Source organism: Phalangium opilio, unplaced genomic scaffold (genome assembly GCF_054372755.1).
Source record: "Phalangium opilio isolate 3A_F unplaced genomic scaffold, DU_Popi_V2 ptg000540l_1, whole genome shotgun sequence".
NCBI classification, from domain to species: Eukaryota; Metazoa; Arthropoda; class Arachnida; order Opiliones; family Phalangiidae; genus Phalangium; species Phalangium opilio.
Window position 1 is genome coordinate 1,156,301 of NW_028324244.1, and position 23,097 is coordinate 1,179,397.

The 23,097-nt window shown below is 41.5% G+C and overlaps 3 protein-coding genes across 7 annotated transcripts in view; 2 read left to right on the forward strand and 1 right to left on the reverse strand.

Moving 5' to 3' along the window:
* The first annotated feature begins 775 nt into the window (after positions 1-775).
* On the forward strand, positions 776-2,559 carry LOC149588545 (kxDL motif-containing protein CG10681). The gene has a single exon (XM_089862534.1). It carries the CDS (start codon positions 1,870-1,872, stop codon positions 2,407-2,409), a length of 540 nt encoding a protein of 179 aa, XP_089718660.1. The 5' UTR covers positions 776-1,869; the 3' UTR covers positions 2,410-2,559.
* On the reverse strand, positions 2,535-11,471 carry mei-9 (DNA repair endonuclease XPF mei-9). 2 transcript variants are annotated; one of them, XM_089862533.1, is made up of 13 exons: positions 11,268-11,471; positions 11,110-11,206; positions 10,838-11,043; positions 10,446-10,770; positions 9,868-10,140; positions 9,730-9,805; positions 8,935-9,068; positions 8,467-8,868; positions 8,270-8,407; positions 7,617-7,757; positions 7,257-7,517; positions 6,937-7,176; positions 2,535-2,867 (listed from the first exon to the last, which is right to left on the reverse strand). In XM_089862533.1, exons 1-13 carry the CDS (start codon positions 11,339-11,341, stop codon positions 2,604-2,606), a joined length of 2,631 nt encoding a protein of 876 aa, XP_089718659.1. In that variant the 5' UTR covers positions 11,342-11,471; the 3' UTR covers positions 2,535-2,603. The 2 variants fall into 2 exon arrangements, with proteins under 2 accessions (XP_089718659.1, XP_089718658.1); XM_089862532.1 differs by having other exon boundaries at positions 7,611-7,757.
* Positions 11,472-11,484: 13 nt separating this feature from the next.
* Stacl (SH3 and cysteine-rich domain-containing protein) overlaps positions 11,485-23,097 on the forward strand; it is an 88,414-nt gene continuing 76,801 nt past the window's right edge. For 2 of the 4 annotated variants that reach the window (XM_089862529.1, XM_089862531.1), the window contains exons 1-2: positions 11,485-12,102; positions 13,868-14,399. In XM_089862529.1, coding sequence (XP_089718655.1) covers positions 14,075-14,399 — 325 coding nt within the window. In that variant the 5' untranslated portion in view covers positions 11,485-12,102; positions 13,868-14,074. Of the gene's footprint in view, positions 12,103-13,863; positions 14,400-23,097 lie in introns of those variants that run through there. The other 2 variants (XM_089862527.1, XM_089862528.1) reach the window with 2 other exon arrangements.

Below are 23,097 nucleotides of genomic sequence, written 5' to 3' on the forward strand. Positions count from 1 at the left end.
GCCTGCCAGCTTTACCCGAGCCCCATGTTAAAAACAGACTAGCAAAATCGCCCCTAGTTCCGACTTTCGCCGCTAGGTGCGCTACCAACCCAGTTTTCCTCCTAATGCTTTTTCTATGGGAAAAAAATTCGGAAGTGGACTCGGTTTAAGAGCATTTTTAATATATTTATCGAATTTTTTCGTGCCCGAGTTTTAAATGAGAAGTCAAGTAAGTTTTAATTTATATTTTGAGACCAATTTCATAATTTTCCGTCCGTTATTTGACGATTAATCAACATTCAAAGTTGGGGTTCTTTTTAAGGCGGAGAAATTAAATTTCTCGGAAAACCTAAGCCTTCGTTCAACGGCGCCACTAAATTTTAATGTAAACAGTAAACTTCCTTCAAGACCGAGGCTTAACGCTAAACGGCGCATTTCTCCGCCTTAAAAACAACCCAAACTTTGAATGTTGATTACTCGTCAAATAACGGACGGAAAATTATGAAATTGGTCTCAAAATATATATTAAAACTTAATTGACTTCTCATTTAAAACTCGGGCACGAAAAAATTCGATAAATATATTAAAAATGCTCTTAAACCGAGTCCACTTCCGAATTTTTTTTCCCATAGAAAAAGCATTATGAGGAAAACTGGGTTGGTAGCGTACCTAGCGGCGAAAGTCGGAACTAGGGGCGATTTTGCTAGTCGTTTTTTAACATGGGGCTCGGGTAAAGCTGGCAGGCCTTCTACCACCGGTAATCTAAGTTGGCCATGGTCAGGGGGATATAGCATGGAGGCATAACAACAAAAAGGATAGGATTTGAACACTATCAAAAGGATGCATGGATTCAGTCGCGCTTATATTCAAAATATCTTCGGATCTATAGGCCCAAATGTACTGAAATTTTAATAAGATTTGCGTTACAATCCGTTCTATTATGCTAAAATGGTTCCAAAGTTCTAGAGTGGTTGAAGTTTTAAATATAGTATAAAGTTGTCATTGAAAATTTATTTTTATTTATAGTGCGATGCGAGTAGCGCGCGTTATCGAGTGGGCTGTGGTAAAACCAGAGAGAATTTAGAAGAGGAGTGGAAGGTCCCCCCTTTGACTCTATTAAACGTGATGACGCCCAAACAAGAGTCGCGTAGAGCTTTTTGGGGTAGGCGAGTTCCCGGTCACATGTTCTAAAATCTCTCTGTTACAAACAGGCTAGGAAATAAGACAGGTTTACAAGTCAAAAACCAGTTTATTAATAGCTTGGACCACTTTTTTTATTCAAAACGTGAGGGTCACTGGTCCCAATGACTAGTTTATTAATTCCTACTTTCATTAAAAATTGCTATGGGGACCTCTTTAATTATTCTCATTTTAACATAAATTTCGACTCCAGGAGTCCAGTTGTGTATACAACCCTAAGCTAAGAGAGATTTTTTAGAAGAGAGAACGACCACAAGTCCTGGGACTAGTAGAAAAATATATAGGGGAAGGGTCACTGGTCCCTGGACCAGTTTCATATTTAAGACATCAGGGGTCACTGGTCCGGAGGACTAGTTCAGAAATAAACCTTATTTCCAAGCCTGGTTACAAACGCATCATACCGGAAAATGAAATCGACCTGCCTAGATAACGTTTAGCAGACGACGTTGCGCTACATTCCAAAGTTCCAAACTACCCTTTTTACTCCCCTTCTAAATTCTCTTTGGTAAAACACGACGACAACCCCCACCCCCCTTAGCGAAAATGGACTCGGAGAATTGGAGATAAGATAAACAGATAAACAATGACGACGCCAAACAGAATTAAGATCAAAAATAAAATGATTTAAGGTGAAATTAATTAACTGTTAACTATAATTACTGTAAGAATAATTATTAAGGGCCTAAAAAAATGAGTCTCCCATCACCACCTTCCGCTCCGGTGGTATTTATACAAACTATCGCTCATCAAGTGAATCAAGGAGATGTCGAATCTTTGATTCAATCTCAGAAGCACATGTTGCTGAGATTCGAAAAAACCAACGAAATGTTGGTGAATTGCAACTCTCTTTCGACGGCCAGATTCGAAGTAACTAGCCGCGAATTAAAGAAGCACACTCAATTACTACTGGACATGAAAAAGGACTTGGATAGTGTATTTAGACGGATCCGTTTCTTGAAAATGAAACTCTCTCAATCTTATCCCGAAGCTTTTTCGAGTTGTTCCAAGAATATTCACGTAGTAGACGAAGAAGAGGAACAACCCGAAGAAGCCAAACCCAAAACCGGTGGCCATGGATTTAAAAATAATCAAAAAACTTTGGAAGAAACTAATCGTGACGCTAGACCGAGATTAAGAAACATTAAAACTAAATTTAGGGAGCAACACAGCAGTTCCGGAAGCAATTCGCCAACCCCTATTTCAACACCCGCTTCTTCCGATTCCGATTAATTTAAAAAAATTATTCTAATAAGCCTATTAATGATCTCAAATTAAATTTAAAAGTATTTATGTTAACGCGTCGTAATCCTTAATTTCTTTTAAATGTATACCAATGAAATATTTTAAATAGATTAATTAATAAATTATTTATTCCATTAACGACTCTTAAAAAATTATTACTTTATTATTATTATTACCTTATTTCATTTACTTCTTCCTCCAAATCGGAGGAATCTTCCTCTTTTTGAAAATCCGCCTCTACTTCCGGAGGCTTTTCCTTGTTGAGTTTCTCTCACGGTAACTTTTTGGTGTAAAGCTTCCCATAAGATCTTGGCATTGACGGAATTTTGTAGAATCTCGTTAATTTGTTCCTCCGATAACGTCATTAATTCATAAAGGCTTTTCACTTTGTTCATAATTATTCGTATATTTTTTGTGTTAACTCCCGGCAATTTAGACAAGAAATCCTAAAAAGAATAAAATAAAACCAAAAAAAACGCGATTAAAAACTTATATAAATCGTTAAATTTAGGCCTGTGCAAGTACACGGTACTCGGACTCTGCGCCGTTTTCGAGTCGAAAAATCGGACTGGGCGCCGTTTTCGAGTCGAAAAATCGGACTGGACGCCGTTTTCCAGTCGAGTACTCGGACTGGACGCCGTTTTCGAGTCGAGTACTCGGACCGGGCGCCGTTTTCGAGTCGAGTACTCGGACTGGACGCCGTTTTCCAGTCGAGTCTTCGGACTGGACGCCGTTTTCCAGTCGAGTCTTCGGACTGGACGCCGTTTTCCAGTCGAGTCTTCGGACTGGACGCCGTTTTCCAGTCGAGTCTTCGGACTGGGCGCCGTTTTCGAGTCGAGTACTCGGACTGGCCGCCGTTTTTGAGTCGAAAAACCGGACTGGGCGCTGTTTTCGAGTCGAGAAATCGGACTGGGCGCTGTTTTCGAGTCGAGAAATCGGACTGGGCGCCGCTTTCGAGTCGAGAAATCGGACTGGGCGCCGTTTTCGTGTCGAAAAATCGGACTGGACGCCGTTTTCGAGTCGAAAAATCGGACTGGACGCCGTTTTCGAGTCGAAAAATCGGACCGGACGCCGTTTCCGAGTCGAGAACTCGGACTGGGCGCCGTTTTCGTGTCGAAAAATCGGACTGGACGCCGTTTTCGAATCGAAAAATCGGACTGGGCGCCGTTTTCGTGTCGAAAAATCGGACTGGACGCCGTTTTCGAGTCGAAAAATCGGACTGGGCGCCGTTTTCGAGTCGAAAAATCGGACTGGGCGCCGTTTTCGAGTCGAGTACTCGGACTGGACGCCGTTTTCCAGTCGAGTACTCGGACCGGGCGCCGTTTTCGAGTCGAGTACTCGGACCGGGCGCCGTTTTCGAGTCGAGTACTCGGACTGGACGCCGTTTTCCAGTCGAGTCTTCGGACTGGACGCCGTTTTCCAGTCGAGTCTTCGGACTGGACGCCGTTTTCCAGTCGAGTCTTCGGACTGGACGCCGTTTTCCAGTCGAGTCTTCGGACTGGGCGCCGTTTTCGAGTCGAGTACTCGGACTGGCCGCCGTTTTTGAGTCGAAAAACCGGACTGGGCGCTGTTTTCGAGTCGAGAAATCGGACTGGGCGCTGTTTTCGAGTCGAGAAATCGGACTGGGCGCCGCTTTCGAGTCGAGAAATCGGACTGGGCGCCGTTTTCGTGTCGAAAAATCGGACTGGACGCCGTTTTCGAGTCGAAAAATCGGACTGGACGCCGTTTTCGAGTCGAAAAATCGGACCGGACGCCGTTTCCGAGTCGAGAACTCGGACTGGGCGCCGTTTTCGTGTCGAAAAATCGGACTGGACGCCGTTTTCGAATCGAAAAATCGGACTGGGCGCCGTTTTCGTGTCGAAAAATCGGACTGGACGCCGTTTTCGAGTCGAAAAATCGGACTGGGCGCCGTTTTCGAGTCGAAAAATCGGACTGGGCGCCGTTTTCGAGTCGAGTACTCGGACTGGACGCCGTTTTCCAGTCGAGTACTCGGACCGGGCGCCGTTTTCGAGTCGAGTACTCGGACCGGGCGCCGTTTTCGAGTCGAGTACTCGGACTGGACGCCGTTTTCCAGTCGAGTCTTCGGACTGGACGCCGTTTTCCAGTCGAGTCTTCGGACTGGACGCCGTTTTCCAGTCGAGTCTTCGGACTGGACGCCGTTTTCCAGTCGAGTCTTCGGACTGGGCGCCGTTTTCGAGTCGAGTACTCGGACTGGCCGCCGTTTTTGAGTCGAAAAACCGGACTGGGCGCTGTTTTCGAGTCGAGAAATCGGACTGGGCGCTGTTTTCGAGTCGAGAAATCGGACTGGGCGCCGCTTTCGAGTCGAGAAATCGGACTGGGCGCCGTTTTCGTGTCGAAAAATCGGACTGGACGCCGTTTTCGAGTCGAAAAATCGGACTGGACGCCGTTTTCGAGTCGAAAAATCGGACCGGACGCCGTTTCCGAGTCGAGAACTCGGACTGGGCGCCGTTTTCGTGTCGAAAAATCGGACTGGACGCCGTTTTCGAATCGAAAAATCGGACTGGGCGCCGTTTTCGTGTCGAAAAATCGGACTGGACGCCGTTTTCGAGTCGAAAAATCGGACTGGGCGCCGTTTTCGAGTCGAAAAATCGGACTGGGCGCCGTTTTCGAGTCGAGTACTCGGACTGGACGCCGTTTTCCAGTCGAGTACTCGGACCGGGCGCCGTTTTCGAGTCGAGTACTCGGACCGGGCGCCGTTTTCGAGTCGAGTACTCGGACTGGACGCCGTTTTCCAGTCGAGTCTTCGGACTGGACGCCGTTTTCCAGTCGAGTCTTCGGACTGGACGCCGTTTTCCAGTCGAGTCTTCGGACTGGACGCCGTTTTCCAGTCGAGTCTTCGGACTGGGCGCCGTTTTCGAGTCGAGTACTCGGACTGGCCGCCGTTTTTGAGTCGAAAAACCGGACTGGGCGCTGTTTTCGAGTCGAGAAATCGGACTGGGCGCTGTTTTCGAGTCGAGAAATCGGACTGGGCGCCGCTTTCGAGTCGAGAAATCGGACTGGGCGCCGTTTTCGTGTCGAAAAATCGGACTGGACGCCGTTTTCGAGTCGAAAAATCGGACTGGACGCCGTTTTCGAGTCGAAAAATCGGACCGGACGCCGTTTCCGAGTCGAGAACTCGGACTGGGCGCCGTTTTCGTGTCGAAAAATCGGACTGGACGCCGTTTTCGAATCGAAAAATCGGACTGGGCGCCGTTTTCGTGTCGAAAAATCGGACTGGACGCCGTTTTCGAGTCGAAAAATCGGACTGGGCGCCGTTTTCGAGTCGAAAAATCGGACTGGGCGCCGTTTTCGAGTCGAGTACTCGGACTGGACGCCGTTTTCCAGTCGAGTACTCGGACCGGGCGCCGTTTTCGAGTCGAGTACTCGGACCGGGCGCCGTTTTCGAGTCGAGTACTCGGACTGGACGCCGTTTTCCAGTCGAGTCTTCGGACTGGACGCCGTTTTCCAGTCGAGTCTTCGGACTGGACGCCGTTTTCCAGTCGAGTCTTCGGACTGGACGCCGTTTTCCAGTCGAGTCTTCGGACTGGGCGCCGTTTTCGAGTCGAGTACTCGGACTGGCCGCCGTTTTTGAGTCGAAAAACCGGACTGGGCGCTGTTTTCGAGTCGAGAAATCGGACTGGGCGCTGTTTTCGAGTCGAGAAATCGGACTGGGCGCCGCTTTCGAGTCGAGAAATCGGACTGGGCGCCGTTTTCGTGTCGAAAAATCGGACTGGACGCCGTTTTCGAGTCGAAAAATCGGACTGGACGCCGTTTTCGAGTCGAAAAATCGGACCGGACGCCGTTTCCGAGTCGAGAACTCGGACTGGGCGCCGTTTTCGTGTCGAAAAATCGGACTGGACGCCGTTTTCGAATCGAAAAATCGGACTGGGCGCCGTTTTCGTGTCGAAAAATCGGACTGGACGCCGTTTTCGAGTCGAAAAATCGGACCGGACGCCGTTTCCGAGTCGAGAACTCGGACTTGGCGCCGTTTTCGAGTCGAGTACTCTGACTGGACGCCGTTTTCGAGTGAGTCGAGTACTCGGACTGGACGCCGTTTTCGAGTGAGTCGAGTACTCGGACTGGACGCCGTTTTCGAGTGAGTCGAGTACTCGGACTGGACGCCGTTTTCGAGTGAGTCGAGTACTCGGACTGGACGCCGTTTTCGAGTGAGTCGAGTACTCGGACTGGACGCCGTTTTCGAGTAAGTCGAGTACTCGGACTGGACGCCGTTTTCGAGTGAGTCGAGTACTCGGACTGGACGCCGTTTTCGAGTAAGTCGAGTACTCGGACTGGACGCCGTTTTCGAGTGAGTCGAGTACTCTGACTGGACGCCGTTTTCGAGTGAGTCGAGTACTCGGACTGGCCGCCGTTTTCGAGTCGAGTACTCTGACTGGACGCCGTTTTCGAGTGAGTCGAGTACTCGGACTGGACGCCGTTTTCGAGTAAGTCGCGTACTCGGACTCTGTGCCGTTTCCCCAACCTAAAAACTAGGACTCTAATTTAATTATAACGAACCTGAGGTCCAGGATTATATTTATCAGCGGGTAAATCTCCCATTGTAGCTTGGGCGGTAACTTTCAAAGCTTGTTCCGCAGTCGGTTGTTCTTTATTAGTTTTAAGCATTTCAAACATTTCGGCGGTCGCGTAAGGAGACGGACTCCAAAGCATCCTCAATCGAGTAAAATGCATGGTTAATAGAATCAGCTTAGACATTAATGTATTGGAAGATTCTTTAGTAGACGAAAAATATTTCCCCTAGAAAATATTAAAATAAATCCAGGGGAAAGTCTATTAATTAATTAATTAATTAATTAATTAATTAATTTTAGGCCTACTTGTAAAGAGAAGGACTTATTCTGATCAAATTCAATCAGTAAAAGCGGTCTTTTGTAATAACGCGACATGGAAGTGGCTTGATTATAAAGTCTCCCGTTATTTAAGGAACCAATCAAATCGCTTAAACTTTTTCTTTCAACGCACATATCGGGGGTAAGTATGTAATCCCCGACTTCAATCGTAATTGGTTCAATTTCAATCCCTCTACGATGAATTAAAGCCGGTAATTCACTCCTAAACTCCCTTGCATCAACTATAATCTAAAATTAATAAATTATACATTTTCTATTCTAACTATTAAATTAATTAACCTTAAATTAATTAAAATTAAAATTAAAACTTCAAAGGCCTACCAGTACCAATGGTTTTTCATTTGACGTTTGACCCGTTGATCCCCCGGCTTTACGAGTATTTACAGTCTCACTAGCTTTACCGGTACCCCTTTCTAAGTCAGGATGGTCGCCTGATTTACCATCCCTATCTTCGGGTATAACCATAGTCTAAAGAATAATTAATTTAAATACTTACTTAATTGGCCTTATTCCTGATCAACGCCACCGAGGCGTAGCGGCGACTTTTGGAACTATAATAATACGGTAGCCAATCAGATGTGGCGCTGGAGTCGATGGACTCTGATGGAGATCTGTCATGTGAATAGCCAAGGCTTAACAAGCGATATGGTTTCAAAAGTATTAAAACAAAGTTGATTTTACCTTTCTTATTCTGTCTCATATTATGAAATAAGACTTTCGGAGTAAGTTTTCATTCGATTTTGGTCTATTTGGAGATTATTAGCTTAATAATAATTAGTTAAAACATGTTTTTTGAAGTTGAAGCGGTAATAATCAAAACAGAGAAAATAACAGATCTCCATCAGAGTCCATCGACTCCGCCTCCACCTCTAATTGGCTACCGTATTATTATAGTTCCAAAAGTCGCCGCTACGCCTCGGTGGCGTTGATCAGGAATAAGGTCAATTAGTCAACAAACTAATTAAAATACAAATACTAACGCTCTTTTCTCTAATTAAATATTCAAAAGCTTCCTTTTCTTTCCTTAAAGTTGTCAGATATCGTTGTTCTTCGGCGGATCCGCCGTAAACAACGAAATATATTTTTAATTGATGTTCTAAATTTAACGCTTGATACACCTAAATATTTTAAACGGTAATTAAACTAATTAAAAATTGATTAAAACTTATTAAAATACCTCTAATTCCCTAACAACTCTGACATCCACGTCATAAATTATAAAATTCTTAGGTTTCAAATCGGCCAATTTTTCTTTTAATCCAAATGGTCGATTAGTTCCTCTCATGACGAAGAAATTTAACTTAATTATTTCTTCGTTATATGTTTTATTGACGTCATCATTATCATCATCATCATCTTCATCAGTAGGGTCTTCTTTATCTTCCGCGTCTTCTTGGGAATTAGACGCGCAGGGTTTTCGTTTCCGGCTCAATTTTGAGCCTTTGGACATCGGAGGACCTTTCGCGGCCCCCGTTTTCTTCTCTAAGTATTTTTTACCCACAATTGGGAGAAAACCGGACCCTTTAGCGTGACAATTGTATATTTTACGAAGGAGAGCGTTAGGACCCATTGATAGGAGCTAGAAAAGTAATTAAGTTAGTTAAAATAGTTTTAATTTATTACTTATTAGGTCTAGAGACGTTACATCTTGAAGTTGGGAAGCGGTTCGTTCATCTTCTACTATAATTAAAACCGATTCAGGTTTATCAAACTCTTTCTCAAGTTCGTTAATTATTTCAATTAGGGCAACCCATTTAGGGTTTATTTCTATATCAGACACTGTTGAAAAAATAGGGCATTTATCACTTCACCGCCAGTGGTATGCGAGTACTCGATCGGTTCGAGTATAGAGCCGAGTACTCGACTAGATACCGAGAAACGGGGCTCGGACTCGACTCGAAACCGAAATTAAAAAACAGGGCTCGGACTCGACTTGAAACCGAGAGACGGGGCGCGTTTTCGATTTGAAACCGAAAAACGGGACTAGGACTCGACTTGAAACCGAGAAACGGAACTCGGACTCGACTCAAAACCCAAAAACGGGGCGCGTTTTCGACTATAAACCGAGAGGCGGGGCGCGTTTTCGACTCGAAACCGAAAAACGGGACTAGGACTCGACTCAAAACTGAAAAACGGGACTCGAACTCGACTCGAAACCGAAAAACGGGACTCGAACTCGACTCGAAACCGAAAAACGGCGCTCGGACTCGACTCGAAACCGAAAAACGGGACTCGGACTCGACTCGAAACGGAAAAACGGGACTCGGACTCGACTCGAAACCGAAAAACGGCGCTCGGACTCGGCTCGAAACCGAAAAAACGGGACTCGAACTCGGCTCGAAACCGAAAAAACGGGACTCGAACTCGGCTCGAAACCGAAAAAACGGGACTCGCACACCACACTATTGGGAAAGAATGAAGTCTTAAATTAATTTCTTACAATTTGGTCTTAACTTTAGTTTATCTTTATCTTTATCCTTTTTGTTTTCAATACCAAAAACCCGTTCCTTGGCACTCTTAAAAAGCAATTACTTATTATAAGAACTTAATGGACATTAACTATAGTTTAACTTCTTACAATGAAGACAGTTTCGGCAGCTGACAAGAAGAGCCAATCAGAAATCTGAGTATTAACCTCAACATTATCTCTTATTGATTTAACCAAGAAGTAGAATGTGACCGCGTCAAACTGAGTCAAATATCCCAAAATAACTCTCAAAGTTTTGAGATCAGATATTAAACGTTTGGTTTTTGTCCCGAGTTGATGCCAAACAGGATCTAATTGATATTTTATAACTTTATCAAACGCTTTGGAGATGACGTTTTCAACCGTCACTTCATCCGTATCAATCTAAATGTCACGTGGTCAAGATTAATTAATTAACCAAGTCAAATTAATTAATCAGTCAAATTAGCCTTATTCCTGATCAGCGCCACCTACCCATAGCGGCGACTTTGAGAACTACTGTAAGCGGCAAGCCAATCAGATGTCGCTAAAATCTGGTGACGTCACTGACTGGCACTCTCGGGTCTTACCAAAAATGACGTCACCAGATTTTAGCGACATCTGATTGGCTTGCAGCTTACAGTAGTTCTCAAAGTCACCGCTATGGGTAGGTGGCGCTGATCAGGAATAAGGCTAATTAGGTATCGTACAGTTGGATTTATCTTGGCAATTTCTTTGACGGTAACCGTCATAATGTCCAGAATTGCTATTTGAATCTTTTTGATGATAGGTGTCAATGACACGTGGATTTCAATGACATTTGATTGATGTTGCTCCAAATTGACGCTAATGTCCGCGTGAAATCTGGGCCAGAGATAAAGTTTACGAACAAAAAGGTTCCTCATAACCCTTTGAACTTGACAAAAACCCTGCGTAAAGGAATAAGGGCTGGACGAAAGGGCTTTAACGAAACCCTTCCGATTCTTTTGTCTATATAAACGAAGAATGAAAGCCTCTTGACAAGACTCGATGATTCTATGGCCGATATGACGAATAAATTACTTGAAAATTAACGTAAAACTTTGGATTAATTAAGCTTTACTTATGGGCTTTATACACAATGATGCCAGTAACGAGATCAAAAGGAACCCTATTCATTAGCATGTCAACTACCAATATTCTTGATGTAACAAATAGTACACCACCTTCCATATAAACTGCGTGTCTCTCATTGGTTCCATATTCCGTCGTTATTACCTTTGGAAGGGGTGTCACGTTCTCCTTCACTAATTGCTCAAGAATATACTCCTGAAAGTGGAAGAAGAATGTTGCGTGTGACACAAATTCTGGCTTTCTAAAAAAGTAATTACTAACTTCTTCTTGGGCGTAGGTTCCAATGATTATTACTAAATTACCGGGGTCGTTATAGACTTTTATTAAACTTACAAGAATTCGCTCAATTCCCAAACCTCTAAACAAATATCCCAAATTTGAAGACAAGTTTTCAAACAGTATGTTTTAAAATTACTTACTTGGCTAAAACTATCAGTCCATCTTCGTGAAAAAGGTCCAAAAACATTTGATTTTCATATTCTAATAGTTTCATGATTAATAAATAAGTTTATGTACGATTTTTCCCAATATTTGGAGTAGAAACCACGCCGAAATCGAAGTTTAAATAACGCGCGATAAGCAGGGTATTCGCCTTTTTTGAAAACAAGCGTCGTCTGCTCCAAATACGAACGAACTCTTCATAACCACTCCACTGTCAAAACTTGTATTACACCTCCATGGCACAACTAAAAAAGGCGCGCTTTCGAATTTCGATTCGATCTTTGTTAAAATTTAAAATATGGCCGTTAACTGACGTAAGGTTGTAGAAATGACAAGTAAAAGTCTATCAGTTTTTGTTTAAAAAACAAATAACTAATTATATCGGTATATTAACGTTAATATAATGTCATAGCTCTTCAAAGATTAATTCTGATTAGTAGAGATTAGTAGATTTCCTAAGGAAAAGTGACTAAATAGTGGTGCATGGTATGAATGGGAGCATCGTTAACTGTTCAACCGTAAAGAAACCAAACCAGAAAAAATCCTTGCGGCCGCTGAGGTTTTCTGTCGCCTGTCCGTTTGGAATATCTCTTCGCATCGATGGAGATGGTTGGACTTCCACCTCTTCTTCCGTCCCATTTCATTCGAGTTCCTTGAGCCAATACAGAGAAAGCTGCAATGTACCATTTTCTCCCTTCACAAATGTCCCTTTACTGACTTAAAGACGTTTAGCATTCTATCCAACGCCGAGACTCTTTTGGAACACAGCGACAAAGAAAATCCAATTTCACAAAAGGACAAAATCTTAACAAAGTAAGGAAAAACGAGTTGTCGGGCTGGAAAATTTTCTTTTTTTACGATAATAACAAGATTAAATAGGATTTAGGCCCCCTATTCTTAGTAAATATGCAACTAAATCCGCCCATAAAGGTCCCAAATCCTTCACTTTTTACCTCTCCGTGTGACGTAGTCCAGGAGAGGTTCTGTAACGGCCGTGTCTGTGTGTGTGTCTGTCTGTGTGTGTGTCTGTGTGTGTGTCTGTGTGTCTGTCTGTGTGTCTGTCTGTCTGTCCGTTGTTACACCCACGTGACCGCGTTCGCAGTTTGCGTATCGGAGCAAACGTGTTCGCCATTTCCGAACTGCTTTCACAGTCACGGAAATGGCTCCTCTACTTGAGTTCTCACACCACCATCTTCTGGTCTTTGTCCATCCCACACGGACACCAGTCTGTTCTTACTGGCTTCTAATCACCACCATCTTCTGCTCTTTGTCAATCCCACATTGACACCAGTCTGCACTTACACTGGCTTCTAACACCACCATCCACTGGTCTTCCGTCTATTCCACATAGACACCAATCTGTATCATTGGCTTCTACTCCATTATCATCGTTTGGTTTTAGGATATACGCGGCGATCAGCTAGGGTTACGAGAAACGTCTAGCCTCCCTAAGGTGGGATCGCCACCAAAGGTTTTCGCAATTGCGCTTTTTCCTTACTATTATAATGGAAACGAATCGTATATATACCCCAAATTTGAAAAAAGCGGGCAAGAGGGGTACCCTTCACTTTAAACGTCAATATTAGCAAAGTTTGAGAAGATAATAGGTATAACTTTATTTTAAACGATTTAACTATTATTAATGTTAATTATTGAAGATTAAAATAATTAAAAATAATTATATTTATTTAAATATTAAAGATAAACCTCTGGTGCAAAGAGAGAGATTATCATTGCCTCCTATATCTACCAAGGCCCGTGCATGCGATATATTTCCTTCATTGCCTCTTATATCTATCAAGGCCCGTGCATTGTGATATATTTCATTCATTGCCTCCTATATCTATCAAGGCCCGTGCATTGCGATATATTTTTCAAAACAACAACAAAAATGGGAAACCCCAACTCAGAAACATAATAACGTTTTCATTGGATACTTTAAGTTTATATAATCTTCTTGACACGGAGAGGTAATATTTTGGTTTTCCCAACTTGTTCTTTTTGCCCCTGTAAGGGTGTTCAACCGCAAAACACTAATGTTGAAAGGAAGATAGCTTGTAGGGGCTGTAATACAATAGAGTCGGGGGTGGGTTCAGACATCCGGTTTGAATGCAGTCAGGAATACGTCACTCTCAATTGTAGTAGTATGCAATATCCCATATTTCGTTGCCAACCCCTCCCCCCCTTTTCCTTATATCTACAAATCAATACGCGGGGTGACGAACAACAGGTGATACCACGTTGTGCTGCTGCTGGTAGGCCTATAGTGGAATACCATTGGACATAATATTGTTATTTCATAGTTTATAATAGTGAAAATTAACAATTTAGCACAAATTAAGGGCTTCAGCTTGTAATTTCTCAAATCAGGAAAGGGGATTATGTTTTTGGAAATCACAGACTTTTGGAAAATATTATAATATTCTGGTCCCTGTTGAAGTTGCTAAAATAATGTTACGTCAGTCGAGTCCTAGGAGATTACCATCATTCGTGACTGTCGAGCGTGTTTCACTTTTTAGCGCATGCTCCTTTAAGCTTAGCTTAAAGAGGGTTTTTTTTTGTTTTTTGTTTTGGTAAGGGAACCACAGAGGGAAGACAGAGAGGATCTAGGAGCAGGGCTGGCGCGGGAAAACCTTTGGACTGAGAAACGGCGGTGGAGTTGGACTTGGTTTGGAGTTCAGTCGAGCGCGTGGTGGCGCGAAGGACGGATCGCGTCTTCAAAGTTTGCCAAATTTCGGAGTATTAGCAGCAGCGTGGACCCGAGGATGGTCTGGCCGTTCAGGGAATGTTCGTGGTTTATCCGGCGGACAGCGTAGTTGACGCTAAGTGGGAGGTGCCGGCGGCTTACCGTACTATAGCCCAGACAAGTAATAATAACCATTCTTCGGCTACTAACCTGGCCTCGTGTTCGAGTCCCCGCGCCTCGCCCTCACCCGCCTCAACATCGCAGCTATCCAGGAGGTCCGTCACCCCTGTCGTACCAAAGGGAGCTACGTCCAAAAATTACGTCATGGCCGCGGGCGACCTTAGTTTCCGCGACCTAGGGTCGCCCCATATCAACCAGTACCTGCAAGATCACAATGTTCTCACCTTCAAACTCATCAAAACCGGTGAGTACCATGAACCGTTTTGACTTGTTTCGTGTTGTCCCTTCATCTTCATCGAGATAGTTTGTAAAAGAGGGGCGTTATTCTCTCTCATTAATCAGTGTTTAACCTTAAATACGTTGAACAGAGTATATTATTTGGTAAGTTGCTCGTTACGAGCTTATGGTAGGAACACAATGATTTATCATTGGAATTAGGCTGATTCTAAGCTTGAAACTTAAATGAAGCCACTAGTAATTTAGTGAAGCTCTCAATGACAAATTTAACGCGAAAGTCAAATGATTCATTAGGCAATTTGCAAAAACCGCGTCGAACGACTATACCAAAAAGAAACATTCATCTCCCCTTAACCTTAAGTTAAGGATAACCGGATTTTGACCACATCCCAAAGTTAGATACCATCAAAATGTAATTTCCTTCAAACAACACCGTTCCCTAGCTTTGACTCTGGTTTAAACTCCCTTTGAAAAAATGTCTTTGGGGAATTAAGAAGGGATACTTTCTTGGCTCAGTCGTGGTGTGACGATTTTTGTATAAATTTGTATCCCAGTAGAACGTGGTAATATCAAAACTCCACGAAGGAGAAGTTACGATTAAGACCTTGTAGAATCTATAAAACCTGGCGATGGTTAGCGGGGAAATGTTTTAATTTTTGCTTAATCTACTTCGGATAAAAAATTTAAACCGCGGCCAAAACATTCCTGGTTCCATAGAAAATTACGCGGTTTTCTTTTTTTTTTATAAAAAAAAGGTGCAGTGTTTATAACGAAGCTAGGGGAAATTACAAGCGACCAGAAGGGACTTTTAACGTTTTAAGATAAGAGTCAGCCAGGCATCAAGGGGTCCCACAGTGCCCTGGTAATAAAGAGAGAAGGTTAAGCGCTTTCTCCTGTTCAATTTATACACTAAGGCCGGGTTTTATACACTTTTATACGCTTGAGAAAACGCAGACGTAACTATATGTATAAAGTATAAAAGGGTTATTGTATATACCTTTCATTTTTACGTCCTAAAATGATTTCTAAGGCAAACGTGTCCATATACTATCATCCTTGTCAAGAATAACTTAAATTCACCCTATAATAATTCAGTCAACTTTTGAAGGCCTAGAGTTTCATTGCTACAAACATAAGTTTATAAGTGATATGTTCGTTCCATAAGTATGACTCTACTTATACGATTCGTAATGCTACTGAGACACTTACAGCTGGAGCTAGTTCTAGCAGAACGACAAGCGAGAATTGATTAACTACACTCGGTGGTTAATTAGTTTTGCGGGACTTCCATCTTTTCCTATTTAGTCTGCCTTTGACAGCGACAAAACCAGGCGTCGCTTTCCTCGAATCTATGACCTACTTCATTCACTTCATGACAAGCTCTAGTTTGTTACCAGTGACAAACTTATGGAGGAACATATCTTATGAACTTATGGTAAACGCCGATAGATGTTTTAGAAGTTTAATTAGATTGTAGGCTTAATCTGTCCCAATATAAACAAATAAATATTAGGTAAACTGCCCTTAATTCAATCCTAATTAAAAGAATTCATGGTAGGTAATTAAATTTATCTTAGCCAGGGACAAACTTATGGAACATATCTTAATCTTATGTTACGAACAATATCTTGATTGAATCAGGAACATTTTCATAAGCCAAAAGTTCTAAAGATTAGTGTTAAATTAGTGGTAATATTAGTTGAATATTCAGTGGAAAATTAAATAAACTCGTAGCTCTTAATATTCGTGAGCGAGTGTGAAGGAAGGTTCCTCGTGAGTAAACTCAAAGAGATAAAATGGGAAGTAGAAAAAAAAGGACCCGTTTGGATTTCTGCCAAGGAGACCCCGTAAGCGTAATATAGTATTTGAGCGCCTAGGTTTACCCCAAAAATCTTCACTGAAAAAAACAATTTTTCAATGGAAAAACCAAGATGGTGAAAGGCTACAAGGTCTGTAGAAGAAGACTCCGTTCCATCAAACATTCCTCTTTACAGAATTTTTAAAAAAAAACCTTTTCCGGCGGGCGAGAAACGATCCAACATCTTCTTTTTTTAAAAAAACGTTTGATCTTCTTTCACACAAACTGAAATCTCACGAGCAAAACGGAAACAAATATGTGAAAGTGGAAGTTGAACGACGCCACGCGGAAGTTAGGGAAAATTTGTAATGTTTGTTAGAGAAATTTTAAGTACACAGACAGAGTCGATGCCTGAAAAAAGCTTTCAACTAAGTTACCCCAATATAATTATGATCGCGTTCAAACGAACTTTATAAACCCAATAACTAATATAATATAACTTAATTTAATCTTGTTTAAATTGGGTGGGATGTTACGAAATTTGTCAAAGAGAAAGAATATATACCGTACCATAAGTGGATAAGATATGTTGACCATAAGTTTGTCACTGGTTACAAACTGGAACTTGTCAGATGGAAGTAGGTCATAGATTCGAGGTAAAGTGACTCCTGGTGAGGCACAGACTAAATGCAAAACTGACCGAGTGTAGGACTTCAATTCTCGCTTGACGTTCTCGAAACTGTACGTCTCTCGGTAGCATTACGAAGTATAGGTAGTATCATACTTATGGAAGGAACATATCAGTTATAAACTTATGACCTTTCGTAGTATATTAAAAAGTTAAGTTGATTTTCTTGAGGCTACTGAAGTTGTTTTTTTAGACTTGGATCTGATTTATTTTGGGAAATTCTCTGCTCTCTCATCAGCTTTAGGGTAAGGTATCTGTTGCGTCTTAAGACACGCCCGCAGTGAACGTAGTCTCTTCTGCCTACGCTCGGGTAATTAGGAGAAAGCTCCCTAACAAAGCTGATTAACCAAAGGGCTTAACGATCGCCTGAGATTAATCATTAATCTCCTGCCGGAATTAGCGAGACAGAATCCATATTATATATTTATTCTCAAAGACAGCAGCCGGGGAATCAAAGCAAAAACAATCTATATTCATTCGATTGGCCGTTAAAATTGAAACTGGAAGAGTAAGAGTAGGCCTATAGTACATCTAAATCAACAGGATTTGTTCACAACTCAATTCCCAGTGCTGCTTTAATCCGAAAACCTGGGAAGTTCTAAGCCTAACTTGTTAACGAAAGTTTCGCGAATCTATGAAGTAACAAGTCTACTTTGACCCAAAATAATTTTTAACTATGACTATATAGTCTACTAGCCGTTACCCGCGGCGTCGCTCGCGTGTAATAAGAACTTCCATCTAAAATGATATAAAGAATGTGTAGATTTTACTGATGACTAATATTTTTGTAGCACCCTAGGAGCGAAGGCACTCGGCACAGTCCGTCAGCCCGTCGGGATATTTTTTATTACTTTTCACGCGGACATTATTCCATAAAGAAGGGTTTTTAAGTTTTTGGCCGCCATTTAAAAAGATGGCAACAAATCGAACCCAAAAGACCTTTCAGCCCGTCTATAGGTTAAAGGAAACCATTGTACTAAATATTTGTGAAATCGGTTGAATCGCGCAGACTTTATTGCATAGAGAATATTTTCTTACATTTCTGGGCGCCATTTTAAAAGATGGCGAAAAATCTAACCCGAAAGACCATTCAGCCCGTCTTAAGGTTAAAGCAAACCAGTGTACTAAATATTTGTGAAATCGGTTGAAACGCGCGTACTTAATTGCATAGAGAATATTTTTTACATTTCTGGGCTCCATGTTTTAAGATGGCGGCGGATTGGAAAAATCTTTCTTAGTACGCGCCTACTACTTATGAGTAACGTTCCTGCAAATTTTCAGCCTTCTAGGGCAAGCGGTTTGGGCTGGGCGTTGATTATCAGTCAGTCTGTCAGTCAGTCAGTCAGGACTTTGATTTATATAGATATAGATACCGGGAATACACGAAGTTAACTGGAATTATTGTTTCTGTTCATTTATCCCATGTTTATTTCTATGCGGGTTTTGTTTGTATACCGTGCTTGAGAAATGAGAACTTAGTATCGTCCGTCACGCCTTATAATTCTGATGGCGTCTTTCTAACTGTCGTTTCATTGGTTGGTAGCAACGCGAGATCAGGTAGAGAGATTATTCGCCAGGTAAAATTCCTCATACGCAAGGATTAGTCTAGGACTCCTCCCACAAATTTGACTTGGATACGTTGAGTAAAAATGGATGTCGCATAATGATTCCTAGCTGCTGTATGTATCCCTGTCTATAATGAAAACTTCTAACTTCAACATTTCCATTCTTAATGAAGCTATTTTATAACTTCAATGCTTAGTTAATGTACATAAACGTTGTACGCTGTACGATTTCATAAGGATCAAACAGTATATCTTTAAATACCCCCTTCTATTATAAATGAAGGGGGTATAAAAAAATGGCCTTTAAAGATGGAATTTGAATTTCCGATACTGATAAGCAAAGCCCCGTGAACGCGGACCAAACTTTTTATAAAGAATAGAGTTGGGATTCTAAGAAATGTTATAACCATAACCTGTTGCTTATGGAGACCCAAAAATATCTTTAAGAGGGTCAAAAAAGGGATAATAAAAATGTCACGAGATACACCGTACACCCACCCATCACTATAAAGGGAGGAGGGATCGAGGAAAGGCAGAAATATCCTCTTTTTCCTATTTTCCTTTTTTTCATCTTGGTAATCCCCATCGGAAAAATGATTGAATGCGGGCTTCAAAAAAGAATGAAACCAAAAAACTAAACGTAGAGATCGCTGCTGTCGAAAAGCATAAAAGAGTCGAGACTAGAACGAGACTCAAAACGACAAGGGATATATATACCAACGTCTTACTATTTTATTAAATAATAAAGACGACATAATAACTAATTTATAAATATACCTATTCCGAAACTTAGAGTTGGAAAATAAGCCGCGACAAAGATATGAATTATTAAATTCGTATTCAAGTAAAGCTTAGTAGATGAAAACTTGTTGTTTCTCAAATTATAGATCGTGTGCCTTAAAGGGGATAGAGATATTTCTTCCCCCCTTTTATACCGTTTCTTAACTTTAACTGCGCATGCGCTTTAGTACAATTTGTTATTAGAGCATCTCCTGTATCTGTATGTATACAGGTTTGGAATTGAATGATCAATTACTGAATCGAACGCAGAATTCTACAAGATTTTCAGTCTGTTGTATTGTATGTAGAAAGCATTTTGAATTGCATACGTCACAAATGACTGACAACCAGCGTGGGAAATAAGGCGGTGGCACAGGGAAAATGACCAGTTTAAAAATTGCCTGGTCCAGTTTAAAAATTAAATCGGAGGGGGGTCAGTGGTCTTTAGTTTAGCAGATGACGTGCCCTGGTCAATGGTCATGGACCAGTTTTTTTTATTCCAGGCCCAGGGGGGGAGGGGTCACTACGCCAATTGTCCAGTTTAAAAAAATTCCTTATTTCCCACCCTTCTGGCAACACTTCTTCGTCGATTTATTGACTTTCTACTTATTCATCAGCTGCATGCAACAATTGCAATAAATTAGCGACGTATAAATACAAATATAATTGTACCTTTCGAAATAATTGCAATTACTTGAGAAAAAACAATATTAGCATACGTCGTTGTACCTTACATGTACATTGTAATTAGATCCCCTCTCTTCATCAGCTTGAATCATTTAATTTCCGTTATATCGATACATTTCAATCTTCCAAACGTATCAAATATCGCTTCTGTGTATATTTTAGTGGGCTAGAGTTCGCTATTATTTTTGGAAATGGGTGGGGATGGGGCTGGAAAATGTGGTTTTGATTGCGGGGTTAATTAATATTCATGAAATGTTTCGGAGGTTTTTGGGCGTGGAGCCTGTTATTACTCAAAATAAGAGCTGTACAGTGACCAGGGACTTTTAAAGAAGAGTTTAGTTATAGGCGTTGGGGGTCTTTGCATAGAGTAAACGCGCGCGAAATAAAAAAAACCCGCGAAATTTTAGACTAATTTTTTCTTCTCTCTTCTCTCTTTTGCTTTTCACGGAACTGGACAGTGTGCCGGACTCTTTTCTAATAATCATTGTAGTGGAGATGGTCTCCATGGTTACCAACCACTCCCTCTCTTCCAATTTCTCTATACCATTCTTTCGTATATAGTTAGTTCGTCGTAACTTTAACGGTCACCGTTGGGCTACTGCAGGTCATTTCGCGTTAAAAATGGATAAATATTTTATAGATGTTAAAAGTCCTTCATTCTGTTGCGCGTCTAAAAAGAAAAGAGGTTACCACCCTTTAGCTTCCATTAAATAGTAAACTCACGCCTTAATTGTTCGGTGGAGCCTAACTTCTATCTGCAATCTCTATTTCCCTAAACTTTAATAGACATTTGTTTTAGGTCTATAGACTATTCCATTAATTACATGCAGAGAAACAAACACACAGGGGCGGGGAGCTGCCCACTTTCGATTTAAAAAAAGGGGGGGGGGATAAGCAACCCTCATTATTAGGACATACAAGGGGGTTGATACATTGCCATCCGTCTCTGCGCACTTTCATGATAAAAAGAGACTACAGCGCAGGCGCCAAAAAGCGAGATGGATGGCAGAGTTTTACCCCCACGTGTCTTTCCCCTTTAGTAAATATCGAAATGCTCTATTTACCTGGCGTTAACCAAGAGACAAGGCCTGACGAAGTTCACCCGAGTTCACTAAACGTGAAGGGAGGCTAGCCAACTCGCACCAGTTGCGGTGCTTCTTGGCACTGGGTAAATAACCAAATAAGGTGACCTCCTCCGGCTCCCGTGGTGTTTGCTGTTCGCGATTCTCTATCTGGAATTTATGGAATTGTCTATTTTCGAAAAGAAAAAGGCTTAAAAATTTCGATAGTGATAGCGATTCCTTTTGGGGGAAAATAGTGATTTTTCTTCTTTTCTAGACTTCTCTCTCTGTAATGGGAAGAAATCTTCCAACGTAGCTCGAATTTTTATATCCCAAATCACGTTAAGATCCGTTTTAACGCGATTTCCTTCGGAAAAGATGTGTTTGGAGTAAAATTTCTAAGAAAAAAAATGAGATTTACTTTGTAATTTAATCTCTTTAAAGATAAAATGAAAACTAACAGCGGTTGAACCGAGGTTTTTAGTTTTTGCCGCCAGTCTAAAAGATTAAAACTCAGTTGGAAATTGAATTAAAATCGCCTTTTACGCTGTATAATTCTAATTCAGGAGCACGTCGTTCATATTTTACAAAAATGTAATATACTGTAGAATGATAAAAAGTCCAAAATTTATATTAAGTAAAGCGAAAGGTAGAGTGAAACGATATGAGATTTTAAAATTTCGAATTGAGTTAGGGATAACCCATCTTAACTGGGTTTTAAATGTAACACTGATCCATAAGGGTGCTAGTGTTTAATGAATAAATTCCCAATCAACAAGTGATATAGTCTATAGTTCCCTTTCAAAACTCAATCAAATCGCTACAGTTTTTGAATCATCCACTATCTCTTTACAAGCGCAGGAAAATATTAAAAGAAATAAGCATCAAAGTAAAAATGGAACTCTCCAGGGCGTGTCTGACTGTGCAGGATAATAGAAGCTTGGAGGAAGGAGATGAAATGGAGTTGTATATACATACCTCTAACGTACCCTAAGTACCCTACCCATCTACGACAATTGCAACAAAGCCTCCCAGTGTCCTCAGTTAAGGGTCCTACGCCGTTAAGAAAATGTCGACAATGCCCTCTGTGTCTTAAAATTAGAAACTAATTCGTGAGACGTATCTTCTATTTTTAAATGGCGTTAGGTACTCGGGGAGACTTTCATTTCCGCACATGCCTCATAAACAACTACTCCGTTTCACTTCTATTCTCCAAGATATAAGACTGAATTCTACACATTAAATTTTGTAAAATCCCTTCTTGACTTATATAGACGCGTATTTTCACTTCCTTAAAGAATGGGATAAAGAGAAACAGCTGTGACTTTATTTTGGCAGACAGCATGCGCGAGACGTCGTGTATTGTAAAAGAGAGGCCCTTAAGGGAGAACGTAAGATCATGTAGAATTTCTGGGGTATATAGACGGGGGATTTTAAAATCTTGGTGCTAAATCCTTTCCGCTTCATCTTTCTATTTATCATTTCAACAATAACACGGACAACACACTTCCATGGCAGTGTAATACACCCTCTTTTCCCCCCCCCCCCAAAGAAACTTCGGTACTGTACATAACGCAGGCCGTTGGATGGGAAGATATAATAAGGATCTTCTTTCCAAGGGTATGTCTCAATAAAATCACCTTGGCGTAGCGCCATTTAGCTCTTTAGGACAATAGCGGCGCTGTCAAATGTACGCGACGGGTCATTCGCCACGTACAGTATTCTTCTTTGTTTTTAACATCTCTTAGAACAAAAAGGGGCTAGCTTTTGAAAAATCTCGCCACTCAGCGGGAAGAAAGCAAAGAAAAGTGTTACGTATATATAGGAAAAATGGTACACCCGAAGTATTGTCTTTGAGTTGTCAGAATTAAGCTTATTTCGTGAAAACAATAGAGACCCCAAGGTTTTGAGCGCCGTGTACTTAATTGTAATGCAAACAATAAACGACGCCGCGTACTTTCTTCTATGTCTACAAAATTAGGCCTAAAAGCTCAAGTCTCTATAGCAGAGTGGTTTGGCATTTGCCAGGGTTCGTACGAAACCTGGATTGCCTGGAAAAGTCAGGGATTTGGAAAATGAAGGAGTTATTATTAGTCAGGGATTTAGAGTACTTTCCTAAAACGTCA

Coding starts and splice junctions, on each gene's coding strand:
- LOC149588545 (XM_089862534.1), top strand. CDS start 1,870: ATGAGTCTCCCATCACCACCTTCCGCTCCGGTGGTATTTATACAAACT.
- mei-9 (XM_089862532.1), bottom strand. CDS start 11,341: ATGAAACTATTAGAATATGAAAATCAAATGTTTTTGGACCTTTTTCAC. Junction 10,771..10,837: donor ATTGTGTATAAAGCCCATAA/GTAAAGCTTAAT, acceptor TATCGGCCATAG/AATCATCGAGTCTTGTCAAG. Junction 10,141..10,445: donor TTGCCAAGATAAATCCAACT/GTACGATACCTA, acceptor CGTGACATTTAG/ATTGATACGGATGAAGTGAC.